The 26,536-nt window shown below is 49.5% G+C and overlaps 1 protein-coding gene across 1 annotated transcript in view; it reads right to left on the bottom strand.

Moving 5' to 3' along the window:
* The window catches only part of Fam178b (family with sequence similarity 178 member B), a 110,654-nt gene that overhangs the window by 22,099 nt on the left and 62,019 nt on the right, over positions 1-26,536 (bottom strand). Inside the window, 4 exon segments of the mRNA XM_052745149.1 lie at positions 2,574-2,661; positions 19,943-20,040; positions 20,229-20,405; positions 20,709-20,802. Of these exon segments, the coding sequence (XP_052601109.1) occupies positions 2,574-2,661; positions 19,943-20,040; positions 20,229-20,405; positions 20,709-20,802 (457 nt within the window).

Here is a 26,536-nt window from a genome sequence, read left to right as displayed (position 1 = left end):
GTGGTCACAAGCAGGTAGGTGGATGGAAAGGACCTAGAGTCGGGAAGCAGAGTCTGGCTCCACTTGCCTGGCTGGCCTTGGGATCCTGGGTTCTTGGTTGTTGCGGAGACCTCTGAGCTAGTTCCCTGACTAATCAAGCAGCACACAATTTGCCTCCCTCCTTGTGGCTCCTCTCCAGGCCTGGGCAGCCCTACCAGGCTCCCCCTCACTCTCCCTGAAGTCTCAGGTCAAGAAAAACCACTAGGCCTTGAAATGGCATTACCTTTGGGTCACTGATAGCACAGCCTCTGGGCAAGAGGCCCCAGGGACCTCCCCTGAGTCCTGGCTTTCCTGTGAATTCTCTATGGGGGCTCAGTCAGCTCCTCTGGCCAAAGCCAATGCCTTCACAGCAGGCTGCCATGGCAGCCCTTGGGCAACCCTCTGGCTGAATCTCAGTTTGCTCCTAACTTCCTAACTTGCCCTTCCTTCTTCAGTGACCTCACTGGGGAGTCATCCCCTCCCAACGGTGTGGCTTGCAGAGCATTCTCTCCTTGGGTACCCTGACACTCAGCTGGCTGTCTCTTCATCCCACAAGCATTACACTGCCTTCCTGGTGTGGACCAGGCCCTGGGCTGAGGGGCAATGGAGAGCAAGCAGACTCCACTGATTCCGTCTGGGAACAGGAGTGTGGGGAACACAAGGCAGACACTGAACAAGTAAGGGAGGGTGACAGACAGGGCCAGGAGGCCTCCTGGAAATGGCATGTCAGCCAGAGCGGGAAGGACAAGCTCCTGCCGTGCTAAGCCCCCTTGCCATGCTAGGGCAAAAGTGTTCAAGGCTAAGGGGGAGGGGGGGCTGAAGCAAGAGTCAGGCCCAGCTCCCTCCTTCCAACCTAATCAACTGACACCTTTCTTAGCTCCCTCACAAAACCTTGGATCTGGCTCTTGAGCTAGCTGGCTTGGGGATGTGGGGGGCATGCCTTTGCCTGTGTACCTGGCCTCTTAAGTGTTGTTGAGCCAGGCATTCAGGGGGACCCTGAAACTGCAAGAATTCCAGGAAGATCCCTGGTGGAAGCAAGAGGCCCTTCTTAGCCTTGGAGCCTCAAGGAGGCCATGGCCTCTGGGCTAACAGGCCATGTCAGGGCTCCTCAGGGAAGAGTGGGGAAGAAGCCAGGCCTCACCCCTGACACCCCAGGGACGTCTAACCCTGGAACAGGGGACTCTGGTAGGAGCAGCTTTAGTAGTATTTCTTTCCATCTTTATTGTTTTTCTGTTGTGGACTCCGGGTTTGGGAAGGGAAGCGTGGGAGGTTCCCAGGGGCTGGGAAGTGAACTCTGGTTCTCTATAGGAGCAACAAGCACTCTTAACTGCTGGAGACATCGTCCAACCCTGGCAGTGTTCTTCAAGGATGTTCTTCATGCCCTAGTGGATGGTCCCACATCCATGTGAATACAGGCTATAAGTGAAGTTAGGAGGGGAAGCCTTAGGGCAAAGAGTAGGAGGGTGGATACATTGAATGCATGTATGAAATTCTCAAAGAATAAAAATATATTAGGGGCTGGAGAGATGGCTCAGCAGTTAAGAGCACTGGCTGTTCTTCCAGAGGTCCTGAGTTCAATTCCCAGCAACCACATGGTGGCTCACAACCATCTGTAATGAGATCTGGTTCCCTCTTCTGGCCTGCAGGCATACATGCAGGCAGAACACTGTAAACATAATAAATAAATAAATCTTAAAACAAAAACAAAACCAAAAAACACAAAACACCAAATAAACCAAAACCCACTTAAGACCAAAGCTGGGATGGTAGCACATGGTTTTAATTCCAGCACTCTGGAAGCTGAGGCAGGAGGATCTGGGAGACTGTCACAAAACAAAACAAAACCCTGGCCAAAAAAAAAAAAAGTAAGTTGAAATAATAAATTTTATGTTATGTGTATTTTACCATAGTTCATAAACTGTAACGCAGGCTCCACGTTCATAGATCAGGTCCATCCCTAGTGCCTAGGACAGGGTAGGTAGACAAACTACTATTTTTTTTTTTTTTTTTTTTTTGGTTTTTCGAGACAGGGTTTCTCTGTGTAGCTTTGCGCCTCTCCTGGAACTCACTTGGTAGCCCAGGCTGGCCTCGAACTCACAGAGATCCGCCTGGCTCTGCCTCCCGAGTGCTGGGATTAAAGGCGTGCGCCACCACCGCCTGGCTCAAACTACTATTTTTTAGAGTGGAGGATTCAAACTGTTGTGAGTAAGAAGTGAGCTGGCACACGGACCTTGCCCAGGATGGTCTCTTAAATCCTAGGCTCAGTCTTCCTGTCTCAGCCTCTCCTGTAGTTGGAAACACTGGCTCCTACCACTGCTTCCCTGCTATGCTGATAACAGACCCCAGGGCCTCACACATGCTAGGTAAGTGCTCTACCACTGAACTATGCCCCTGGCCCCAGAACTGTGGAACCAAAGGAAAATCTGAGTAAAACATTTAAATCCAGCTCAGGTCTGGGGATGGTCGCTCTGATAACACCTCAGGTGTAAGCAGGCTATGGGGAGAGGGGTCATGGCCCACCAGAAGCCTTCCTGGTCCTGCTGAGGCAGACTCACCTGGGTTTTCTCCCCCCAGAGAGGAAGTGCCTCTTGCTGACCCAGCATCCGGGCAATAACTGTGAGGCTCAGTTGGCTGCGAAGCTGCCTGGGAGAGAAGAGCAAGAGTCTGAGTGGGTTAGGCCAACCTTCTGGAAAGAATGGGAAAGACAAGCTCTCCAACAAGCAAGGAGAGTACATTTTTCTTTGGAGTTGTAACCCCCTCAGATCTGTATGTATCTGTAGATCTGTATGGGTGAGAGGAAGTCTACTCAAAATTGGACCAACATTCCTACCTTTGCGTAACAAATACATACAGACAGAGACAAAGCCAGGTGTGGCTCAGTGGCAGAGCATAGGGGGCAGGAGACCCTGGGGACCGAACGTAAAAAAGCAATAATCTAAGAAGTAAAATGTGGTGATGGAAGGGATAAAACCACTAAGGAGAATAAAACATGCAGACAGAGAGGGAAAGGCGACCGGGAGAAAACACATTCCCTTCTCTGTTCACTCTGTCCTGCCCAATACACTGACTCTCAAGTTTCAAAGGACTTCACTCAGGGTGGGTGATTGGCCCCTTGAGACCAGGCTTCACTGTTTTTTGTTTGTTTGTTTTGTTTTGTTTTGACCCACTATTTGGAGAACTTTCCTTTGGGATCCCCCTCCTACCCTCCTGACCAGATCCAGGCTCCCGGGACACACGTGAGAGCTACTCAATCACCCAAGCAGCCCGTGGGTCTTGGTTGGACAGTTAAGAGAGTATAAATAACTTCCCTGTGGGGTAGCTAATGTGACAGGTGGTCACCTTATAGTGCTGGTTGTTCTTCTGTCTCCCAGTGGGACAGACTTCATGGGGGCAGTAAAGAGAACAAGGGAGACAGAGCCCCAGGAATGCCCGCAGCCACCAGCCCGTTTCTAGACCATTTGCTCCCTGAGCTGCTTGTGGGCCAGCACAGACCTCCTGCTTCAGTCAGCCGAGCTGGGTGTCTGAGGCCAGCCATAAGGCAATACTTAGTCAGTGCTGACTCAGGACTGAGCCGTCTTCTAGTCAGGAAAGAAGACCCCAGCGGGGCTTCGGATGTTAACGCTTAGGTCCCTTAAGCACTTGGCAGAGTGAAGAACAGAGGAAGGAGGAAACCAGAGGGTGGGGCTGAGAGTTATCCCCTAGGATCTTTGAGACTACGTGACAGGACAAACTCCTCCTCAGGTCAAACTCTGTAATTAATCACCTGAGCCTTGCTGGGGAGATTGCAACATGTCATTCCACGTATGTCCACACATTGATCTCCAGGTAGTAGTCAGCCCCTTGAATGGGATTATTTATTTATACATTTATTTATTCTGACAAGTCTTATGCATGCCACACAGGTGCCATGCCACAGAGTTTTTCTCTTTTGTTTGTTTTTTGAGGTTTCTCTGTGTAACGGCCATGGCTGTCTTGGAACTCTGTAGACCAGGCTGGCCTTGAACTCACAGAGATCTGCCTGCCTCTGTCTCCCCAGTGCTGGGATTAAAGGTGTGCACCACCACTGCCCAGCCAGAGTTTCATTCTTATCTCTTCTGGAGGGAGTTGTGGCCACCACCCAGTGCTAAGTAACCCACTCAGAACGGAACCCAGTTGGGCTTCGGATGCCGCTGTCTTGACCCATGCCAGGGAGTAAAATGAAGGGAGGAAGGAAAGCTATGAAAGGCCTAGAAGTTAAGCGTGATGGAAAATGTGTCTGGGATTGGGTTCGTAGAGGAGAAATGCTCGCAGGTAACAGTACTGTTGGAAGGACCTCCGACAGGGGCCCTCAGCCACATCCCTGGAAAAGACACTGGGACCAGAAAGACCAGATGCGGCAGGTGCTAGGAAAGGCTTCCTCGAGGAGGAAGCCTGGCCACTTCAGCTGGCGCTGGCGGCTCCAGAGCAACGCTCCCAGGGCCACACTTGCCTTAGTGAGGGAGTGCTGAAGCAGGCCTCCACCAAGCTGAGAAGACTGGGATCAGACACAGGGTCTGAGCTCTGCAGGCTATGTTGATGTTTCTTAAGGAAGAGTCAAAAAACAATCAACAAAGCAGGGGGTTCTTAATTTAAAAGAAGAGCAGCAGGTGGTGGCGGCACACATCTGAGGGGCTGTGGGGGGGAGGACAAATGGCCACTCTGAGAGAGAGGACCATAATGTGCTCACAGGAAGGGACACGACCCCTTTGGAAAACTAAAGAGATTTACCGAGGACACACACACACACTTAGACCGTGATTCTGAAGTCAAGTCCTGCTCCCACGTGCACAGGTTCAAGAGAGGGCCTCACAGCCGAAGTGCCCCATAAGCAAACTGAATTCTACACAACTACTTCCACAAGTTGTCCTCACTCTGCTACAAACGGAAGTCAGTGTGAGAATTCATGATCATCAAGTCTGAAATGGACTCCTGGAGGTAGAGGTCCTGGTGACCCTGGGGTATGCCCACGTTGTCCTCTCTCTCCCAATCTGGGTGTTAGTTTCACGTGTTTGACTTGGGAAAACTCCACTGAGACATGCTTAATGGTCTGTTTGTACACTGTAGTTCAAGAAAGCTGTCATACTAAAAAGAGATTCAGCTGGAGGGGGACTTAGGTTTGTCGGATTTAGCAAATTAAAATATAGGATGTCCTGTTGAGCACAAATTTCAGATAAAGAAAGAACCTGCTTTTCTTTGTGTTTTAAATGAATGCTGTGGGGGCTGGAGAGATGGCTCAGAGGTTAAGAGCACTGGCTGTTCTTCCAGAGGATCTGAGTTCAATTCCCAGCACCCACATGTTGGCTCACAACCATCTATAATGAGATCTGATGCCCTCTTCTGGCCTGAAGACATATATGCAGGCAGACCACTGTATACATAATAAATAAATCTTTAAAAAAAAAGAACGCTGTGTTACGTGTTGTATTTGTACTGCATCTGGCAAATGAAGAGGAAACCAGCCATCCTCCATTTTTGACTGGGAAGACAGAATTCTGCCTGGTTTTAGCCTTGATCTTTTTGCAGGGGTATGCTGGGGGCTCCCACAGCTTCCCCAATACTCTGAGAGCCAGAGTGAGCTCTAGAGAGTTGAGGACAGGCAGCTGCCATCTGAGCTGAGCCACAGGATGTTGAATCAGAAGCCCCATCTCTGCTCCTCCGTGGCCCCCACTCTAGGTCCTGCCTGAACCCCAGCTTCCTCTCATCACGTACTCGACCCTCTGCGGCCTGCCTGTAGCTAGGACCTGTTTTCCAGCTGTTCCTGGGGTCTAGGATCCGGCAGCAGCTGGGCCCAGACACAGTGGGAGGTAAACGGCTCCTCCAAGCTGCCGCTGCTACAACACTTACTGCCAGTCGGGAGGCCTGCATCTGGGCTTCATTAATCCCCCACAGCAAGGCCCACAGGGTGGGGAGGGGCCGGCCAGGGAGAGGGCCAGAGCTGGCCGGCCTCAGAGCAGCACTGGGGGCGGATCCAGAAGGGAAGAGGTGGGTGTGTGTGTGGGGTGTGGTAGGGGTCACACCAGGGCTGCAATCTAGAAAACAAACACCCAAAACCCCAAACTAAAACAAAGCAAAACAAAAACAAAAACAACCAAACAGCAGGGCTACAGTGAGGGGGTGAGTGGATGTAAGGCGCCCACATCTAAGAGTCGAGCCCCCCAGGCTGGCTCTGTCTGTCTGCTGCCCACAGTCTTCCTGACACTCCTTCCTGAATTCTCAGTCCCACTGAGAAACAGGGACAGGGGGCCACTTTTTAACTTGACAGATGGAGAGTTTGGAAAGGAAAAAACAGAGGCGACCCACCCAAAATACCACCCCAGCTGTGCAGGGGGCAAGCAGAGAGCCCTGCCCAGACTGTGGGCTCTTTTTTCCACAAAAATTGCCTAACCCCACCTGGCAAAGCTTTTCCAGAACTCAAACCAGGCAGGCAAAGAAAGATGCAGAAGCCACTGGAGCCCTCCCAGCAGATGTCATATAAGGCAATGGGTTCCAGCACAGTGCTCAGGCCAGACCAGGCCAGGCCAGTGTTGGCCTCTGTCCCGCCTACCTCCAAGGGGCCTCTGTAAGACCAGGACACTGGATCGGCACACAGAGGCACCCAAGGCACTAGGAAATTAGGAACAATGTCCTTTTCTAAATCTAGGGCAGAGGATTCAGGTACTTTGCTGTCTGGGCAGGTCTCACAAGGGACTGGCCGCTGCAGGAGCATCCAGGAAGGCAGAGTGTACCCACTGGGATGTTGTTAGGACAGCATCCACAGGCCAGGACAGCATCCCGCCCGCCCTCCACCCTGCAGTGCTCTGTCTTCACTCCCTCAGAAGGGAACCAGGCCCTGCTGAGGCTGAACTGCCCTAAAAGGCTACCAGGCATCTGGCCAAAGGCGTGAGCTGCCTTTTCCAGTGTGTCCAGGGCAGCCCAGGATGCAGCAGCCTTGGCCTGTTCCTCTGTGGAAATGCTGCTTGACACCTTGCTGCACGGTATCTGGCGTGGCCTACATCTCCAGGGCTACAGACACGTGTCCGACCACCGGCTCCTTGGTCCCTGAAGGGAATCCTCTTTTTCTGATATTGTTTTTGCTTTTTCAAGGCCTTTTGACCCCTTTGACTTCCCTCTCCTGTATGCAGGGTGTGAGAGAGAGGCTCCGCTTTTTTTTTTAAGACAGGGTTTCTCTGTGTAGCCCTGGCTGTCCTGGAACTCACTTTGTAGACCAGGCTGGCCTTGAACTCAGAGATCCACCTGCCTCTGCCTTCTGAGTGCTGGGATTAAAGGCGTGCACCACACTGTCCTGTGGGAATTATCTTGAATGTGAGTGTGTGCTCCCCAGGCAGGAAGAACCAGGGTTTGGGCTCAGCAGTTTGTGGACTCTTTCCTAATACCTCCACTTCCATCCTGCCTGCATCTGCAAGCCATGGCCACCACGCGGTCTGGTTATCCACGTGTGTTGTATAGTCATGTGGAGGAGGTGGAGGGGGGGAGGAGGGGGGAGAGGAGGAGGGGAGGAGGGGAGGAGGAGGAGGAGGGGAGGAGGGAGAGGAGGGGAGGAGGAGGGGAGGGGAGGAGGGAGAGGAGGGGAGGAGGAGGAGGAGGGGAGGGGAGGAGGAGGGGAGGAGGGAGAGGAGGGGAGGAGGAGGAGGAGGAGGCAGCACGCACAGTGTGGACTGAAAGAGAGGGATATAGTGACCATTGATCTAGGCACCAGATGGCCACACAGCAAGATGAGGCTACAACCACTCACATCACCAGGGAGCTGTTCTCTAAGATGTGTGTGAGCCCAGGAACCTGCTGCAGGAGCCCATCTCCAGCAGTGTTCAAAAACAGTCAGATGAAAGATCACCAGGAAAGTGGTTTCCTTTGCAGAAGGAATGACAAGGGGAGGGTCCTAAGGGGATTTCTGGGGATCAGGTGACATTCTGTCCAGATGCTGAGTGGTAGGTAGTTCACAGATGGCAAACTCAAGATCCTCTGCAAATCCTTGAGCGCTCACCTATGTATGATACATGTCCTTTTCTTCATGCATAAGTAAACAAAATGGCACCTCTATGCAATGGATACCTAAGGCAAAGCCACACTAGCCTCACCTCTTGGCTACTGCTCCTGGACTTACGGTCATCATTTAAAGCTGTGCCCCACAAAAGTGCAACATCTGCCTGCCAAGCTGGTCCAGTCCATTCACTGGATAGACAAAAGAAGTTCTTCCTACATTTTGCCAAAAATCTGCCCTTCTGGGACTCTGACCAGGCTTCTGGAGTCTGTGCTCTGGGAGCCGTCTGGTGGGTAGGCTTTCATCCTTGAAAGCCTTTGCTGTACTCAGATGGCTGTCTCCCGCAGGCCCGACTGCCTCCCTTTTCCATCTTTTTGACCACTGTGTCCCTGGAAGGCGCTGGGCTGTCTGTGTTCCTTGTCGAGTGAGCCACTCTGCTCAGGGAACCCAAGGGGCTCAAAGCAGGCAACAGACTGAACCCAAGTCTTTTTCTTTTTTTTCACGTCTTCCTGTCGAACAATTTCTCAGACCCTGTTCTTTTTTTTTTTTTTTTTTTTTTTTTTTGGTTTTTCGAGACAGGGTTTCTCTGTGTAGCTTTGCGCCTTTCCTGGAACTCGCTTTGGAGACCAGGCTGGCCTCGAACTCACAGAGATCCGCCTGGCTCTGCCTCCCGAGTGCTGGGATTAAAGGCGTGAGCCACCACCGCCCGGCTAGACCCTGTTCTTAATGGTGCAGCAGGGGCCTCTCTTTCCAACTCAGCCCTTCATTATGGTCAGTTGAGATCTTCTGGAATCTTCAATTTGCTGTCGGTTATATTCATGTTGTCTATGAATCTAACCATTGTTCCACTAATCGCCTCATTCAAGACATTGGTTTTGCTCCATCCAGACGACCCTTTAGTAAAGGTCGTGAACTAGGTGGCCACAGGAGGCTGCCCTGCAGGTGGGCTCTTCAGTTTGCGTTTCTATGTTGTCCCCAGGACGTGATGACAGCTTTATCAAACGCCCAGGAAATCTCCAGACAAGCATTCCCCAGTCCCCTCCGGAAGCTGGGGCAGTAGGATTTGTTCTGAGGACACCTAGACACCAGGGTGTCCGTTTCTAAGCAGAGACTCACCCACCATTCCTAGGAATGATGTTAAGGGGGCTTGCCTCTCAGAACCTCCCAAGGAAGTGCCAGGGCACCCCACCTGCACATATCCCAGCATGAGCACGTACACACACACACACACACACACACACACTCCTGTTGCGGGAGAGCAGAGGAGATGATTCACTCCACACTGTCAGAGCTATCATGTGTCACTTCCACACTGAGACTTCAGCTCCCTCCAACCACTTGATTCCATATATAAAACATTCTTCTCTCCACAAAGACGATGGGAGTGACATACGAAGGCTGAAGTGTGGAAGTTGCACTATCAGCCCCAAATAGCACTCCTCACGCAATGCCACCTGCGCAGGCGCAGCCCTCGGTAGTCCTGCCTCGGACCCAGGCTACTCGCTTTGCTTTGTGCTCGGCTTTCAAACCTAAGGGCACGGGAGAGCAGGGCTGAACTGCAGGGGTCCAGGAGCCTGCACTAGCTAGACACCTCCCCCTGTGCCCTTCCTGCCTTATCTGCACAAAGGTCAGGACGGGATCGCCCAGCCACCAGAGCCGCCGTGCCTTTAGCATCTGCAGCTCAACACTCCATTGCTTCTGTGTGCCCTGAGGTGCTCATCCGGTAGCAGGAGGCATGCTCACCCGGCCTCAGAGAGCAAAAACACCGGTGGCCGGTGGTCCTTCTCATTCCCCTAGCCCAAGGCTCAACAAAGCCAGCCAACTGGTACCCCACCCCCACCCCCACCCCACCAAGGTGTGAGGAATGTCAGTCTGAGTCAGTCAGTCAGGTGAAGAGAAGGGGAAGGGAGCTTCTCCAGGAAACTTTGAAGCAGAGGCTCAGCATGAGTTCAGATGGCTACAAAATTTTAGGATATGGCAGATATGTGGGAGTGCATGGGGGGGGGTTGGGGGGGCACAGATAAGAGTTTGGGAGAGGAGGTATGGGACAGTAAGCACAAAGGCCCTGGATCATTAGGCTGGGCTGATTTTTAAAATTGTATGTATATGTGTTAAGCCTGCATTTATGTATGCACACCACATGTGGGCTTAGTTCTTAGAGGTCAGAATATCTCCGATACTGATACTGGAGTTACAGGTGGCTGTGAGCTGGGACACCAAACCTAGGTCCCTCTGCCAGAGCAGCAAGTGGTTTTAACTGCTGGGCCCACGCCCTCTGAAAGGATTTTCAGCAAAGGAGGAACTGATAGTGTACTGGAAGGAAAGTCACATTCCTGCAGAGAGGCAGATGGATTATACTCCAGAGCATGAAAGAAGACAGCCAGATTCTCCAGGAGAACTGGAGGGTGCTGGAGTGCAGGCCTTAGCCAGAAAAGACACACTGTCAGGATCTAGAATTAGGGGTCTGGTGGGAAGGAAAGAGGTGAAGTTGTAGGGGTGGGAGGGGAGAGACACTGCTGTGTGTCGGGAGTGGAGAAGCTCGCTCAACAGCTTTGGAATCTGCTGAGAGTCGGGGAAGGCTGACCAGCCACCACAGAGTGGAAGCCTGCAGGAGTCAGGGGCTCCATTTCATGAGGCCACTCAGTTTTAGGGCAGGTAAATGAGTAACAAAATAAAAATAAAAAGGAAAGGAAACATGACTGCTCCTAGGTATGGTGGTGGAGAAGGCTGACTGTAGATATGTGGGAGAGAGCATAGCCTGAGGGAGACGTGTCTGGGAGAGTCCAGAGTGGTAATGACCAGACTGAGGAGAGGGGAAGGGGAGAGAGGGCAACCAGGTGCAGCAGCCAGGAGGCCCAGAGTAGATGAAAAAAGGCCAGGTTGCGCCGGGCGGTGGTGGCGCACGCCTTTAATCCCAGCACTCGGGAGGCAGAGCCAGGCGGATCTCTGTGAGTTCGAGGCCAGCCTGGACTACCAAGTGAGTTCCAGGAAAGGCGCAAAGCTACACAGAGAAACCCTGTCTCGAAAAACCAAAAAAAAAAAAAAAAAAAAAAAAAAAAAGAAAAAAGGCCAGGCAATCAACCTGATTGGCGTATATAGGGAAGGGAAGGCCGGACTGCTGGGCTGGAGAGTTCAGGGTAGGGGGTGGGGTAGGGCAGCCAGAGGACCCTGTAACAGGTAGTGACTGAAGGATGCAGGGAGAACCTGGAGGCCAATGTCTGCTTTGATGTGGCAAATAGGCAGCTCAGCTGTTTGTCCCAGGTTTGAAACCTAACAGTAAGGCTAAAGCAGAAGAAGGAAGGGATTGAACAGTGGGCAAGAGGTACAGGAACTGATCTAGAACCTGCACCCTATGTGGAGCTGAGAGCAGCGGAGGTGGGCCCTCTGGTCCTGCTGCAGACAGTTAACAGGAGCGCAGACAGAAGGAGGAGGGTCCAGGGAAAGCTCCCGGGCACCTGCACATGTCCCTGCTTTGATCCCAGTACTCAAACCAGCCTCAGGCTGTCTGCATTTCTTCATCAGCTAACTCCTTCGGGGATCAAGGAGACTGAACTTCCTTGGTTGATTACTTCAAACTGAAAAGATGCTGAGAGGATATGGGGGAAGGAGGATCCGGAGTTCACAGGGCCAACAGACAATAGGCAGCAGTGGTCCAAGGAAGAACCTGGTTCAGGAATAGCCTGGATGGGGCTGCTGTCCCTAGGGTTCCTTCCTCAGGAGCATCCAATTGGTTTAGCTTGGATCTAACCTCCCCGTCCCGCAACACATCTAGACAGGGTTTCTCTGTGTAGTCCTGGCTGTCCTGGATCTTATTCTGTAGACCAGGCTGGCCTGGAACTCAGAGATCCACCTGCCTCTACCTCCGAGCAGTGGGATTAAAGGTGTGTGTGCCAGCACAGCCCTGTGGATCTAACTCTTGGGAGCTGGGACAAAGGCATATTCCCTCCAGCCTAGGGAGACACAATGAAGAATTTTCACCAACACAGGAAGGATGGCCAAATTTGAGGAACTCTCTCAATTCCATAAAAACAAATGAATAAACAAACAAACAAAAATACACAGCACCACAGCAGAGATAAGAAAAACAAATGGCATTCGCTTATTCCCAGTATTTTATAGAACATTCTTCACATTCTAGAGGAGACAAGACAGCCCTCCAGGCAGGTTGCTGCCACTCTGCAGGAAAAGGGGACAGTTAACATAGGAACAACCACATTTCAGCTGCAGGGACATAAAAACAAGTAAGGTCCCTTGAGTAGGGGGTGTCTCTAAGGCGGTGACAGGTGGACAAAGACTACCATGATTGAGAGTGGGCATCTCCTGCTAGACAAAAAGGACACTCACTCACAGAGATCTACCTGCCTCTGCCTCCCAAGTGCTGGGATTAAAGACACGTGTTTGAGTTAAGAGCCTCAGAGCCTACAGGTAAAAGTAGAGGACTCTTCAAGTTGTCCTCTGGCCTCCATGTGTGTATTGTGGTACACGTGCATGCACGCATGCACGCACACGCACACATTAAGTATAAATACAATGAAGAGATAAATAATTCACGCAATAAAAGTGATTCTGTAAACAAGGCTATCGGAGAAAAAGCAAAAACAGGAAGGCCATCACATATGGAAGAGATGAACCCAAAAGGTAAAGCCACTTATGCTTACGCTGATCTCAATATCCTGAGATTTGTCCCTTCCAACAACGTTGGCATAACATTTTACAGATATTTTTGTTTTTGTTCTTTGCTTGCTAATTTGAGACAAGGTCTCATGTAGCCCAGGTTTGCTTCAAACTCATTAGGTAGCAAAGGCTAGCCCAGAACTATCCTCCCTGCACTTTGCAAGTGCTAGAATTACAGGTGTGTGACATCACAACCACTCTGTTTTTTGCTTTGTTTTGCTTTTCGAGAAAGGGTTTCATGAAACCCAGGTGGCCTTGAACTTCTGCCTCAGCCTCCCAAGTGCTGGGGTTATATAGACCAGTTCTCCCACCCTCAGGTTACCTAAAGTTTTATAGCATTATAGCCTATTTTCCCCAGTTAGCGTTATTTCACTACTTTCTTCTCCTGCCTCTCCCCCGAAACCACCACTGGGGATGGAACCCTAGGCCTTCATGCACACAGGGCAAGCATTCTACCCACTAGGCCATATCCGAGCCTCTTTTCTATCTTTCTTGTTTTTGCTTTTTTTTTTTGAGACAGGATATGTAGCCCTGGCTGGCCCTGTACTCACTCTATAGACCAGGTTGGCCTCAAACTGCCCGTCACTGTTTCCCCAGTGCTGGGATTCAAAACATGTGCCTCCAGCTCCTAGCCAAGTTTATTTTGTAGTGTGTGTGTGTGTGTGTGTGTGTGTGTGTGTGTCTGTGTGTGGATTTGTGTACAGTGCAGGGGCTTCAGAGCCAACATACTCCTGGAGCTGAGTCACAGGAGGTTGTGATGCGAGTTCTGGGAACTGAAGTCAGGTCCTCTGCAAGTGTCTGAGCTCTTAACTACTGAGCCATCTCTCCAGCTCAAGTTGGCACATTTTTAAGTCTACTCGATTCTGCTACTTGGCCTTCCTGAGGAGGCGTGGAGCAAACGTGCACACTGTGAACCTGAGAGCGGGGTCTGTCTCCTCACGTCTTGTCAACATGGGCGAGATGCTTCTTTTAGCTCTGTGCTGGTCTGCCAGGGGAAGAGCTCTGGGTCTTTGTCATGGTGGGTTTTGTGACATGTTTTAGTAAGCCTTCATCCACACCTCCAGTGGACCAGGCAGTCTAAGTGGGTCTTACTTCTCCCTTTCCTCTGAAGGCCACAGTGCAGCAGCATGCCTAGGATGTTTACTAAACAGTCACAGGCGGTGAAGAGGCAGGTCCCTGGAGCCTGGGAACACTTATGTTCATCAGAAATGCGTCCATGCCCTCCTTCATCTTCCTGACGGGGCTCCTTCCAGTGGCAGCAGGGGTTGGCTCTGCACATGAGCACACACTAGAGAGCTAGCTGAAGGCAGAACAGTGTGCTGTTCTTGTCAACAATTCCGTGGCCCATCCAAGTGGGGTCACCTTCCCCATGCTGATATCCCTTCAAGAACCCCTCTTTCCATTAGCCCCACTTCAGGTGCTTGCTTTACAATTTTTTTTTTTCATTTTTCACGGTTAAGTTAGGCACTTCCATATACTGTGGAGTGTCCTCTGAAGTCTTGATCAAGGCAGGAGTGCTGAATGCACCACACGAACCCATGGACGTGGACGTCAGTGGGAGTTCTTGCTTTGTCCTTAACCAGTCAAGCAGATTCAGAGTGTGACAGCTTCTTGCACAACAACCCTTTTTCCTGGGGTCAGTCTGGGCACTGAGCCCAGTGAGGCTGCCCCCAGCAAGGGCAGAGCCAGGCAGCCAGCAAGCTCCTGTGTTACCACCATTGCTGCCCTAACTAAAGACCCACAGCAAGATGTGAAAAAGAAGCATAAGCTCTTTATGAGCCAATTTGGAAGGATTGCCAAAACATACCTCAAAGTGAAAGAGCCTGCAGGGAGCTGTGCACACACGGGAGTGAAAGAACCTGCAGGGAGCTGTGCACACACGGGAGTGAAGAACCTGCAGGGAGCCTGTGCACACACGGGAGTGAAGAACCTGCAGGGAGCTGTGCACACACAGGAGTGAAGAACCTGCAGGGAGCTGTGCACACACAGGAGTGAAGAACCTGCAGGGAGCTGTGCACACACGGGAGTGAAGAGCCTGCAGGGAGCCTGTGCACACACGGGAGTGAAGAACCTGCAGGGAGCTGTGCACACACAGGAGTGAAGAACCTGCAGGGAGCTGTGCACACACGGGAGTGAAGAACCTGCAGGGAGCTGTGCACACACGGGAGTGAAGAACCTACAGGGAGCTGTGCACACACGGGAGTGAAGAACCTGCAGGGAGCTGTGCACACACGGGAGTGAAGAACCTACAGGGAGCTGTGCACACACGGGAGTGAAGAACCTGCAGGGAGCTGTGCACACACGGGAGTGAAGAGCCTGCAGGGAGCTGTGCACACACGGGAGTGAAGAACCTGCAGGGAGCTGTGCACACACGGGAGTGAAGAACCTGCAGGGAGCTGTGCACACACGGGAGTGAAGAACCTGCAGGGAGCTGTGCACACACGGGAGTGAAGAACCTGCAGGGAGCTGTGCACACACGGGAGTGAAGAACCTGCAGGGAGCTGTGCACACACAGGAGTGAAGAGCCTGCAAGGAGCTGTGCACACACGGGAGTGAAGAACCTGCAGGGAGCCTGTGCACACACAGGAGTGAAGAGCCTGCAGGGAGCTGTGCACACACGGGAGTGAAGAACCTGCAGGGAGCTGTGCACACACGGGAGTGAAGAGCCTGCAGGGAGCTGTGCACACACAGGAGTGAAAGAACCTGCAGGGAGCTGTGCACACACAGGAGTGAAGAGCCTGCAAGGAGCTGTGCACACATGAGCACTGAGACTGGGGGTGGCAGGTGGCGTGTGTCTAGGACATGTTATTCCTTCCACTCACTCTTTGGTACCTTCTAAACTTGGTACTACTTGAATGCTCTATTTAGAAAATAAGTAAAATAATATTTCTTTAAAAAATAATAATAATATTATTATTGTATGTGAATACATGTGTGCCCACACATGCATATGGAATTCAGAGATCAACTCTGGATATCTTCCTCAGTTGCTTTTTGCCTTATATTTAGAGAAAAGTTCTATGTTTTATTAGGTTTCTATTGCTGTGATAGACCAAAAGCAACTTGGGGAGGAAAAGGTTTATTTCAGCTTCCAAATCATGGTCTATCATGAAGGGCAGTCATGGCAGGAACTCAGGCGGAAACCTGGAGGCAATGACTACCGTGGAGACCATGGCGAACACTGCTACCTGACGTGCCATCCAGATGTGCTCAGCAGGCTTTCTTATACCACCCAGGTCCACCTGCCCAGGGTGGTACTGCCCACAGTGCACTGGGCCCACCCATACAAGTCATCAATTAAGAAAATGCTGCACAGACCTGCCTACAGGCCAATCTCACGGGGGCATTTTCTCAATTGAGGTTCCTCTTCCCAGGTGACTCTAGCCTGTGTCACCTCCTCCTCCTCCTCCTCCTTCTCCTCCTCCTCCTAACCAGGACAGTCTCTGACCGAATCCGGAACTTGACAGTTTGCCTAGCTAGGCTGACTGGGCAAACACCTGAGACCCTCCTGCCTCTGTTTCTGCCTCCCAGGGCTGAGATTACAGCTGTCGTGTGTGGCCACACCCGACTCTTACACGGGGGCTGGGCATCCAGACTCAGGTTCTCATGACTGTACAGCAGGACTGTACCTGCTGAACCATCTCTCCACTCAGCCCCCGCCTCCCTCCCCTCCCTTTCCCTCCTCTTCTTCTGACACAGTCTCACAATATAGTTTAGATTGGCCTGGTATTCATTATGTAGCTCAAGCCACCTTTCCAATTCAAGAGTCCTCTGCCCCAACCTCTCCAGCACTCAGATTATAGGCCACTATGCCTGCCTTTTGGGGGGGTGGTGGGCAAGATCTCCCTATGTAGGCTGGGTTTACCTTGAACTCAAGATCTTTTTGCCTTAGCCTCCTGAGAGCTGGGATAACAGGGGTCTGCCACTATGGCCAGCTAATCTAAATAAATAACATTCATCCAAATGAGAAACCCTCTTCCACAGCCAAACTTGTGGCCGAGGGCATTCTGTTGACACATCTGTCTGAAATACAGGTGAAGGATATTCCACTGTACTCACTGTCATTCAAGAGGTACTTGTCATACGCTTAGGGATACAAAGGGAAGCTACAAAGACACTGATTCTCCAGATCATCCTAAAGCATGGCTGGAAGAATGAGCACACTCACGGATTTGGATACGACAACACCACCTTCAAGTCTCTCGGGAAATGATGGATCATTAATGTAAAAAATTGGCATTGCATCTACACTCCTTTTCAGGGGTGGGGGTGGGGGAATTCCAGTTAGATCTGTCTCATATATTGGAAAAGTAGATTCTGAGTGGAATTAAGAGATACTGGGCACAAAGCACAGAAAAAGAATTTACTATAATCAGTACTGAAAGAAAATAGTTCTTTTCCTCCTCCTCCTCCTCCTCCTCCTCCTCCTCCTTCTCCTCCTCCTCCTCCTCTTCTTCCTTTTTTGGTTTCTCAAGACAGCGTTTCTCTGTGTAACAGCTCTGACTGTCCTGGAACTCTCTTTGTAGACCAGGCTGGCCACAAACTCACAGAGATCTGCCTGCCCATGCCTCCAGAGTGCTGGGATTAAAGGCATGTGCCACCACCGCTGCCGCCGCTACCACCACCTGGCTGCGAATAGCTCTTTTATGCGTGTGTGGTTTTAGGCAAGGCCTTCCTATTCAAGATGCAAAGATTACATCACACAGAAGTCCCAGGCAGTGTTCTGTACTGTCCACACCATGTTTCTGCCAATCTAAGTCTGTCTTAAAACTCTGTTATTGAGGGACTGAAGGATCAGCTCATCAAGAGGACACTTCATCTAAGCAGGGTCATGCTCTAGCTTTGATTCCTAGAAATGGACCACCCCAATTATTGAAAAAACAAAAGCGAAAGCCAGTTTACTGAAACTACAAATACACACACACACACACACACACACACACACACACACACACACAGGCTGGGCATGGTTGTCCACAACTGCCATCTCAGGGAGCACTCAGGAGGCTGAGGCAAGTTCTAGGCCAGCCTGGGATACATTGTAAGATCTTGTCTCAAAGAACAAAATGACAACAACAACAAATTTTTAAAAAGGCCCAGGAAGATGATCACTGGGGAAAGGTGCTTGCCGCCAAGCCTGAATTTGATTCCTGGGTCCCACATGGGGAAAGGAGAGAGCCGACTGCCATAAGTTGTCCTCTGATTTTGACACACATGCTGTGGCACGCATGTATTTATTTACACAGATACATAAAATAAGTCAATGTAACAAAAATTAAAACCAGGGCTGGAGAGACGGCTTGGAGGTTAAGAACACTTGCTGTTTTTGCAGAGGACCTGGGTTTGAGTCCCAGTACTCAAATGACAGCTCAGCAATTGTCTTTAATTCCAGTTCTATGGGATCCAACACCCTCTTCTGGCCTCCTTGAGCACCAGGCACACATGTGGTGCGTAGACACACATGCAGGCAAAAACACCCATACACATAAAATAAAACTAAATTTGTTTGTTTGTTTGTTTTTGTTTTTTCAAGACAGGGTCCCTCTGTGTAGCTCTGGCTGTCCTGGAATTGGCTTTGTAGACCAGGCTGGCTTTGAACTCATAGAGATCTGCTTGCCTCTGCCTCCCAAGTGCTGGGATTAAAGGCATGTGTCACCACTGCCCAGCGAAATTAAATTTTAAAAAATTAAAAAAACAACTTTCAAAAAAGGACAGTTTACAATCTTAGGAGAAAATACACTGTAGTAAATATAAGTGAAATGTAAATCAATGTAGTTAATAAGAAGATAAATTACCTGATAGAAAAATGGGTAAGGAATCCCAGAAGGAATTCACCGTAAGGGTACCACAAACAGCCAATAGAGGTGAAAAGCGGCTCCACTTCATTGGCAGTCAGGGAGGTGAAAATAAAAACATGGGATGACATTCTCTACTCATCCGATTGACTACAACTTAAAACCGAAATCGAGGATATGCAGTGTTAGTGTATGGAGGGCATTCATCTTCATAACTGCTTTGCAGCAGTATTAGCAACTGGTCCACCTCTCTTTGCTGGTGTCAGTCAGGCTGAGAGGAAGAGTTAAGGAAGCCTCTGCTACCTTCCAGGTGTCCTGGGGAAATCAAATGGGGGTAGGGTGAGGTGGGGGGAGTGACTGCTTTAAAATGACCCAGACAGCGCAATGGCTGTCACGAAGCTGACACAAAGATGCAGCCAACAATAAGGATTTAGAATTCTGAAGGCAGCGAGCACAGGTTTAAGTATGAAAGGTGTGAAGGGGAGAAGCCTCTAGGACCATCATCTCCAGCCTGCAATCTGGGGCGCATGTGCTGTGGGGATGATGGCAGGAATCCCAGAAGTCTGGGCTGAGTGGACCAGGTGCATTCAGGGGATGGACAGAGTTTCCCTGTCAGGCCTGGGCAGAGAACAGGCTGAAGCTGAACCCAGTGGAGCTATGACTGACCCACCAAGTCAGTCCCAGGACGTTTGCCTGATGGGGTGTGAGGTGGCCATAGGGGAACACCCACAAAGGACAACTGTCAAGTGCCTATTCAGGGTGGGGGTGAAAAGGAAGGGGCATCAGGGGCACAGGCAGGGCACTCCTCGTGGCTGTGAGCGGAAGGAATGAGGAGACGAGAAGAGCCAAGGCCAAGTCCAGCCAACAGGTCTTCTCTCCTGGGCTAAGCTCGCTTGTCCACTTCATTCATCATTCCAAAGGAATTTTACAGAACACCAGCAGCCCGCCAGGCACGGCTGAGATTTGGGGCAGTGAACCTGACAGGGCACCTGCTCTGGAGGTGCCATGGAGGGAAGAGAGTCCAAACAGGGAATAAATAGTAAGATAATCTGGCAGAGAAATGCTGTGTGGAAAATAAAAGGGTGATGAATTAGGAGTAGGGGTGGGTGGTGGGAAGAGAAGAGAGGGGTGAGCAGCTGTCTGACAAAAAAAAAAAAAAACAAAAAAACAACCCAGCAACCAAAGGCAGGGAGGGAGCCCCACAGAAAGAAGGCGGGCACTGCAGGCTGAGGCTAATTGCATAAGACAGTGTTTGCTAATAAGATCATGTTAAGAAAATGAGGGTTTTTTCATTTGTAAAGAACTCATTAGTGAATTCTATTTTTAGTCCTTCCTCGGAGAGTTTAAAAACTAGGCAAACATTTGTTTGTTGGAAATGGTGGGGAAGATTCTAGGTCCTTGAAGGACCCCATGGGGATGAGCATCAGGGGAGGAGGCAGAGGGGTTGAGAAGCACCCACCTGCCCCGGGGCGTCACATCCAGAAAGAACTGCACGAGGGCCAACAGGTTGTGGTGGTGATCCGAAACCCAGCTGAGGGCGCAGCACAGAGGCTGGAGCTGTGGGGACAGAGGCACCCGGTGGGCTCCTGGAGGAAGTTGTCTTCACCTCTGCCCTGTTACCCGGCGTACTTAGGGGAGCAAACAGGGATTATGAGGGCCGGGGACCCCTGAAGAAGCTGCCAGTGGTGCTCTCCCCATCTAGGGTATGCTAGGGACAACAGTCTGCAGAGCCCAGGCTATGGTACCTTGCCAGGCCACTCTTGGATGTTTTCCAGTAGGAGGAGCAGGAGTTGCTGGAGGTCAGTCTTGGGCAGCAGGCGCAACCCGACATCCAGGCCTGCGCGACACAGCAGCTCCATCAGGCCCAAGATGCTGGCATCGGTGTAGGACCTCGGCTGGACTAGGAAACACAGGATCAGGAACTGGAAGGAGAGAGAACCAGGATGGGGCAAGAGGACACAGAATGGGGGAAGGGCCAAGGGGACACAGAGTGAGGAAAGGGGCTGTGGGACCAGTTCCCTGGAGACCAGCAGGGCACCTGTTCTGTGAACCTCTTTGGCTATGCTGGCAGTCACAGGTAGACTGCAGGCTTTCTGTAGCATGGGTACCAGGGCCACCACTGAGCCTACAGTGGTGCTGAGCTGCTTCACTATAGGCACCTGGTGATGCTACCCAACTAAACTGCAACACTTTGGGGAGAGACAGGAAAGGAAAGTTTGGCTCACCCTGTAGATGTAGCTCAGCTTAATGTCCAAGGCCACTTCCTGGGGAGGATCCTGTGGTTCCCAGCAGCCCAGGCTGGCCTTACCCTCAAGTACTCTGACATAAAACAGAAACAATATCAGTATACGTGACAGGGAGTGATAGAGGAGGTGTACAAGGAGAAAGAGGCAGAGCCAGTGGAACAGAGAATGCTCAGAGGACCCATTGTTCAAGGCCACTGTTGGGGTGTGTCCTGTCATTGTTGGCTAGGACAGACCTTCCCCTTTCCCCAAGTAGAGGCTTAAAAACATTTATTATGGCCGGGTGGTAGTGATGTACATTTTTAATCCCAGCAGTTAGGAGGCAGAGGCAGGTGGATCGCTGAGTTCGAGGCCAGCCTGGTCTACAATGTGAGATCCAGGATAGTCAGGGCTACACAGAGAAACTCTGCCTCGAAAATAGCAACAACAAACAAAAAAAACCAAATAAACAAACACACAAAAAAACATTTATTATGCCACTGAGATTCTGAGAGCCGAGGATCCAGGGACAGCCAGCTGGGAGGTGCTTCTTCAGGTCATCTTCAAGATGCTGGGTGGAGCTATCTTCATGGCAGGCTTGCCCAAGCTGGGAACCTGTCTCTCAGCTCATCCATGCAACCCTGGATCGGGAGGTTCCTGCTTCCTGGCCACATGGGCCTTCTCAACACGGTGTCTGGAGGGAAGTACACCTCTGACAACCTGATCTTGAAATGACATCCCATTGCTCCTACTGATTTCTAGCAGTCACACAGGCCAGCCTGCCTTGGTGTGGGTATGGACTACACAAGAGTATGGGGAGAGTACATCGCTGAGTGGGTGGTCACTGGGCAGCTGCCTCTTACATGCTGGACATTCAGATGAGGTCTCCAGCTTCAGCATTCTGGGACCTCAACAGCAGAAAATCCTACCTCTGATCTCCCTATGATCTTCTACAAAAACCATCTTTGCCTGTTCAACAATGGTACCCACTAAAAGAACCACATGGTAACTCACAAGGGGGCTCAGCAAGTGAGACAAGAATCAGAACAAAGCTAATCCCGGCACACCCCACCAAAGGCTGTTGTTAGGAACAGGTCCAGAGTGGCCAGTCCCTCCAGTGAGGGGCAGATTTACTCAAGCACCAGCTGAGATTGGTGGATTGGGGTAGGTGAAGCAATCTCCTCCCTGAAAATGAGAGTCACATACAGCCAGCCGGGAGCTGCTCCTAGCAAGGATGGTATAGGCATGAGGGGGCAGCCCTGCAAACTTCCCAGATCACTAAAATACTCTCTTGCAGACCCGATGTACATTAGCCAGTTGAGTGGGTTTCAGGTAAAGCTTCCCTCTGCTGTCTCATTCACTTCTCTTTTCAGCTATTCCTGGTTAGTCTCCAGATCATTCTGTAGCTGAGGATGATACTGAATTTCTGATTCTCGACCTCCTGAGTGCTGGGATTACAAGTATGTGCCACTATGTTCAATTCATGTGGTACTGGGGATCGAACCTAGGGCTTCATGTTTGCTAGGCAGGGACTCTATCAACGCTGCTGCTGCAGCCTCCGCCCTGACTTCTCCACTCTTAGGAACGTGCTTAGAGTCCCTGGAAGCAGTGGACCCTCAACAGCTGCAGATGCTGAGGGTGACAATGACCCTGAGCAAAGTTACAGGCTCTAGCATAGTTGTTCTGGCCCTGGGCACTGTCAGGCACCACCATGCAGCTTCAGGAAATTTCCTTGTCTTTACTTCTTGGCCCTGGGTTTCACAGAGGGGAAAGAGATCTGTCTCTTACATCCCTGGGAAGTTGGTGCCAACAAACTAAAGTTGGTGGTGGTGGGGGGGAAGCTGGTGCTGGGCTCAGCCTTTCTTTTGGATGTTAGCATTTATTAGGACCAGAGAATGGGTGAGGCTGGGGTTTGCACATCTGGGTGTATACTGGGCCTACGCCAATATGTGAGTGGGTGTCTTGGTTCGTACCAGCCTGGGAGCAGGCACTGGATGGAAGCATGGGTGGGCATGTTTTCAGATGTTCACAAAGAGTCAGGCAGCCATGGTCTGCTACAGAGAAACAGGATTTCAGACAGTTTGATGCTGCCAAAGGGAGAAGGAGCAAAGAAAGTGTGAGCTGGCGACATGTCTTTTTAGAACTGTCTGAGGAAACGAAGTGTGGCTGTGACAGAGCCCTCTCCTCCTTGGGAAGGGATGCCAGACTTCCCAAGTAGAGCTACCTTCCCTTGTGAGTGCCAGATATTTTCCAGCCCTTCTTTTTCTGGACAGAAAAATCATGAGGGTCCTTTACTCACTGCTGGCATCTATAACTGCTAGTCTAAGTGTGATTTACTTACATATTTGGCAGTGCTGGGTAATGAACCCAGGGCCTCATGCATGCTAGGCAAGCACTCGACCCATGAATTATATCCTGTGACTGCTATTCTAGATGTAGCATTGGCTAATTCTCATGACTTCACCTAGTAAGAGGACAAAGAGCACCAGGAATTCAGGGCCACCAGTTCCCATTCTTCCAGCCTGAACGCAGCAGTTTATGAGTCAGCTGACAGTTCCACAGTCAGTTACTGATGTGCGCTCACTGCCTACCTTAACGACCTGGAGTCTGAGTTTCAGTCACATTGTTTAGACTCATAAAGTGATCAACTGACTTCTTCCTATACGTCAACAACTTGCTTTCCTTGAAGGATTGAAAAGACATAATAAAAAAGCCAGACATGGTGGTTCATGCCTGTAATCCCAGGACTTAAGAGGTAGAAGTAGAGATAGGAGGCTCCGGGTTCAAGGCCAGCCTCTGCTACATAGTGCATTTGAGGCCAGTCTGGGTTACATGAGACCCTGTATCAAAACAAACAAACAAAAAAATCAAAGGCAGAAGAAGAGGAAAAAAGTCATATTCAAGCCAGCATCTGGGGCTGGAGAGAGAGCTCAGCAGTTAAGAGCATTAGCTGTTCTTCCAGAGGACCCAGTTCAATTCCCAGCATCCACACGGCAGCTCACAACTGTCTGTAACTCTAGTTCCAGGGGATCCAGCATCTTCACACAGATATACATGCAGGCAAAACACCAGTGCACATAAAATAAAAATAAATAAATTATTTTTAAAAAGGCCAGCATCTGTGGAGCACTGTGACATTCTCAGAGGGAAGATGGCAAATATGAGTACCACTGCTACCACCACAAAGGAACACCTGGTGTTGTGGGATATTTGTACACTATGTGAAGATGTATTGCTGTGATTGGTGTAATAAATAGCTAAATGGCCAATAGACAGGCAGGAGGTATAGATGGGATTTCTGGAGAGAGAGAAGTAGGAGATGAATCTAAGCACTTGAAAGATGCCAGGAGACACAGAAGAAGCATGATAGGCAGTACATGACAAAATGTAGATTAACAGAAATGGGTTAAGTTATAAGAGCTAGTTAAAAACAAGCCTAAGGTAAGGCCAAGCTTTCCTAATTAATAATAAGTCTCTGTGTTGCTATTAGGGAGCTGGCTGGTGGAACAGAGAAAGACTCATTACATATGGCGCCCAACATGGGGCCACATAAGACCTGAGAAAGCTAAAAAAAAAAAAAAAAGGTTCAGAACACAGAGTTGAATGCGGCTTCCTGGTGACCATGGTCTCTTGGATAGGCTCAGCTTACAGAGGCATGGCTCTTTTAAGAGGCCCTGCTGTGCAGCTGAGCACAAGAGCAGTCAGCGCACTGGGTAAAAAATGCCTGCTGCATCTTGGACTCAGCACCTTCCCAGAGCTGGGACAGTTAGGTGCAGACCCTGGGAGGGGGTGGTAGAGCCAGCCATCAGTACACAATGGTAGCCTAGTAGTGTAAGATTTGGCTCACATAGTCAGAGGAGGCTGCAGATGCACAAAAAGTCAGCTCCAGACCAAGAAAACCTCTAAGCAGATATAGTATGTTTAAATAGACTTAGGTGTTGAGAAAAAAAGAAAAAAGAAAAAAGTAGGTATAGACAGTCAAAAAAGTAGTTTAAAAATAATAAAGTCTTTAAAGAGTAAAATAATATAAAAGGAATAATCCACATAAGGATGGGAAATACATAGGGTGTCTGGATCCTGTATGGTACCTGGTTGATTTTGAATTTTTTAGATGCTAATGTACAAAAAACAATAGCTGTTGAGAGACATTAGATTATGGAAACTGCTAAATTAAACCAACCTATATATTTTAAGAATGTCTTCACTTCAGACTGGAAGTCAAAAAATATGTTGTATTGGGGTTATGCCTTTGCTTACACGGGAAACAAAAAGTTATGGTTCTCTTCAAAATTAATGAAGTTCAGATTTGATTAGGGGAGACCTCCTGAAAAATCTTGACTACAGACATGAGAAAAGAAACCAAGAAAGACTACAGGACAGGTAGGTGACATATATGCTGATCCCTCTACTGTGGGAACAGCTCTGAGTCTGGATGAGACATGATAAATCTTGTTGGCTACAGAGTCCTCATGACTTATTAGTACATGCCATTCTTTCATAGGACATGGATAGAGGTTTGGTTATACAGTCCAAAAGGACTTATAAAGTTGACCGATACCGGCCGGGCGGTGGTGGCGCACGCCTTTAATCCCAGCACTCGGGAGGCAGAGCCAGGCGGATCTCTGTGAGTTTGAGGCCAGCCTGGTCTCCAAAGCGAGTTCCAGGAAAGGCGCAAAGCTACACAGAGAAACCCTGTCTCGAAAAACAAAACAAAAAAAAAAAAAAAAAAAAAAAAAAAGTTGACCGATACCTTTTACCTGCTGAGACATAAAACAACAACAACAAAATCATCTTCAGCTGACTTGTTCACACTACACATTCCATATTTGTGTTAATACAGATATATATGCCACCTTTAAATGTTTTCAGAAAAAAAAAAGACTAGACACCAATAAAGACTCGTAGCCCAGGTGATCCAGTTTCTCAGAATGCCTCTTTTGTGGTTTCCTCAAAATTATTCATCCAGAACAACTTCAAAGCTGCTAGCTAAGATGGTCCAGCCTCACAGACTGTCCAGTCAAGATTTCAGATAAGCTCTATACTTTCCCATCACACAGAGACTAAACAAAAAACAATACAGCTAGCTCTCCCAGAATTTGACCATTATCCCAATTTTCTTAGGGTCCTCAAAGATGCAGTCACCTCCAGACAACAGGAAGCAGTTTAGAAAACACAACACCCACATTCCCAAGAGGCAGGGTGGATGGTTTTTGGTCATTTGATAGGTTATGGCTATTTGTCATCATTTAAGGGGGTTGGTTGCAAATTGTTACTGGTTATGGTAAAGGGAAGAAACTAAGCAAGGGAGGTTAGATTCAAGGATCTCTTTCTGAAAAGAAAAAAAGGGGATATGGGAATGATAGGTTAGAAAAGACAGGATAAAAGGATAGATTACTGAATCTACTTTAAACTAAAAAGCAACTATTAATCTCGAATATTTTACGTTGGCATGGATTTTTCTATATTGATACAAATTTAAGGTTATTTTTGTTATAAAATACTCTATATGTTACAGTTTTTCTTGTTACCAAGTTCAGAAAAAACTTACATAAGAGATATAAAGTTTATAAGGTTGAGAAACATAAAAGCTTAAGGTGTTTATCTAAAAAGATGTTTTAAGATCTAAAAAGATATTTTTTAGGATGGTAATACAAGTTATGACAGAAAGTGGTTTAGAAGACTGGAGAGATGGCGCAGAGGTTAAGAGCACTGACTGCTCTTCCAGAGGTCCTGAGTTCAATTCCCAGCAACCACATGGTGGCTTACAACCATCTGTAATGAGATCTGGCACCCTCTTCTGTGTACATAATAAATAAATCTTTAAAAAAAAA

This window comes from Peromyscus californicus, unplaced genomic scaffold (assembly GCF_007827085.1).
Source record: "Peromyscus californicus insignis strain IS unplaced genomic scaffold, ASM782708v3 Scaffold_19__1_contigs__length_69161282, whole genome shotgun sequence".
Taxonomy (NCBI): Eukaryota; Metazoa; Chordata; class Mammalia; order Rodentia; family Cricetidae; genus Peromyscus; species Peromyscus californicus.
Note: the sequence above shows the minus strand (reverse complement) of the source record. Positions and strands in the feature narration are given on the sequence as shown.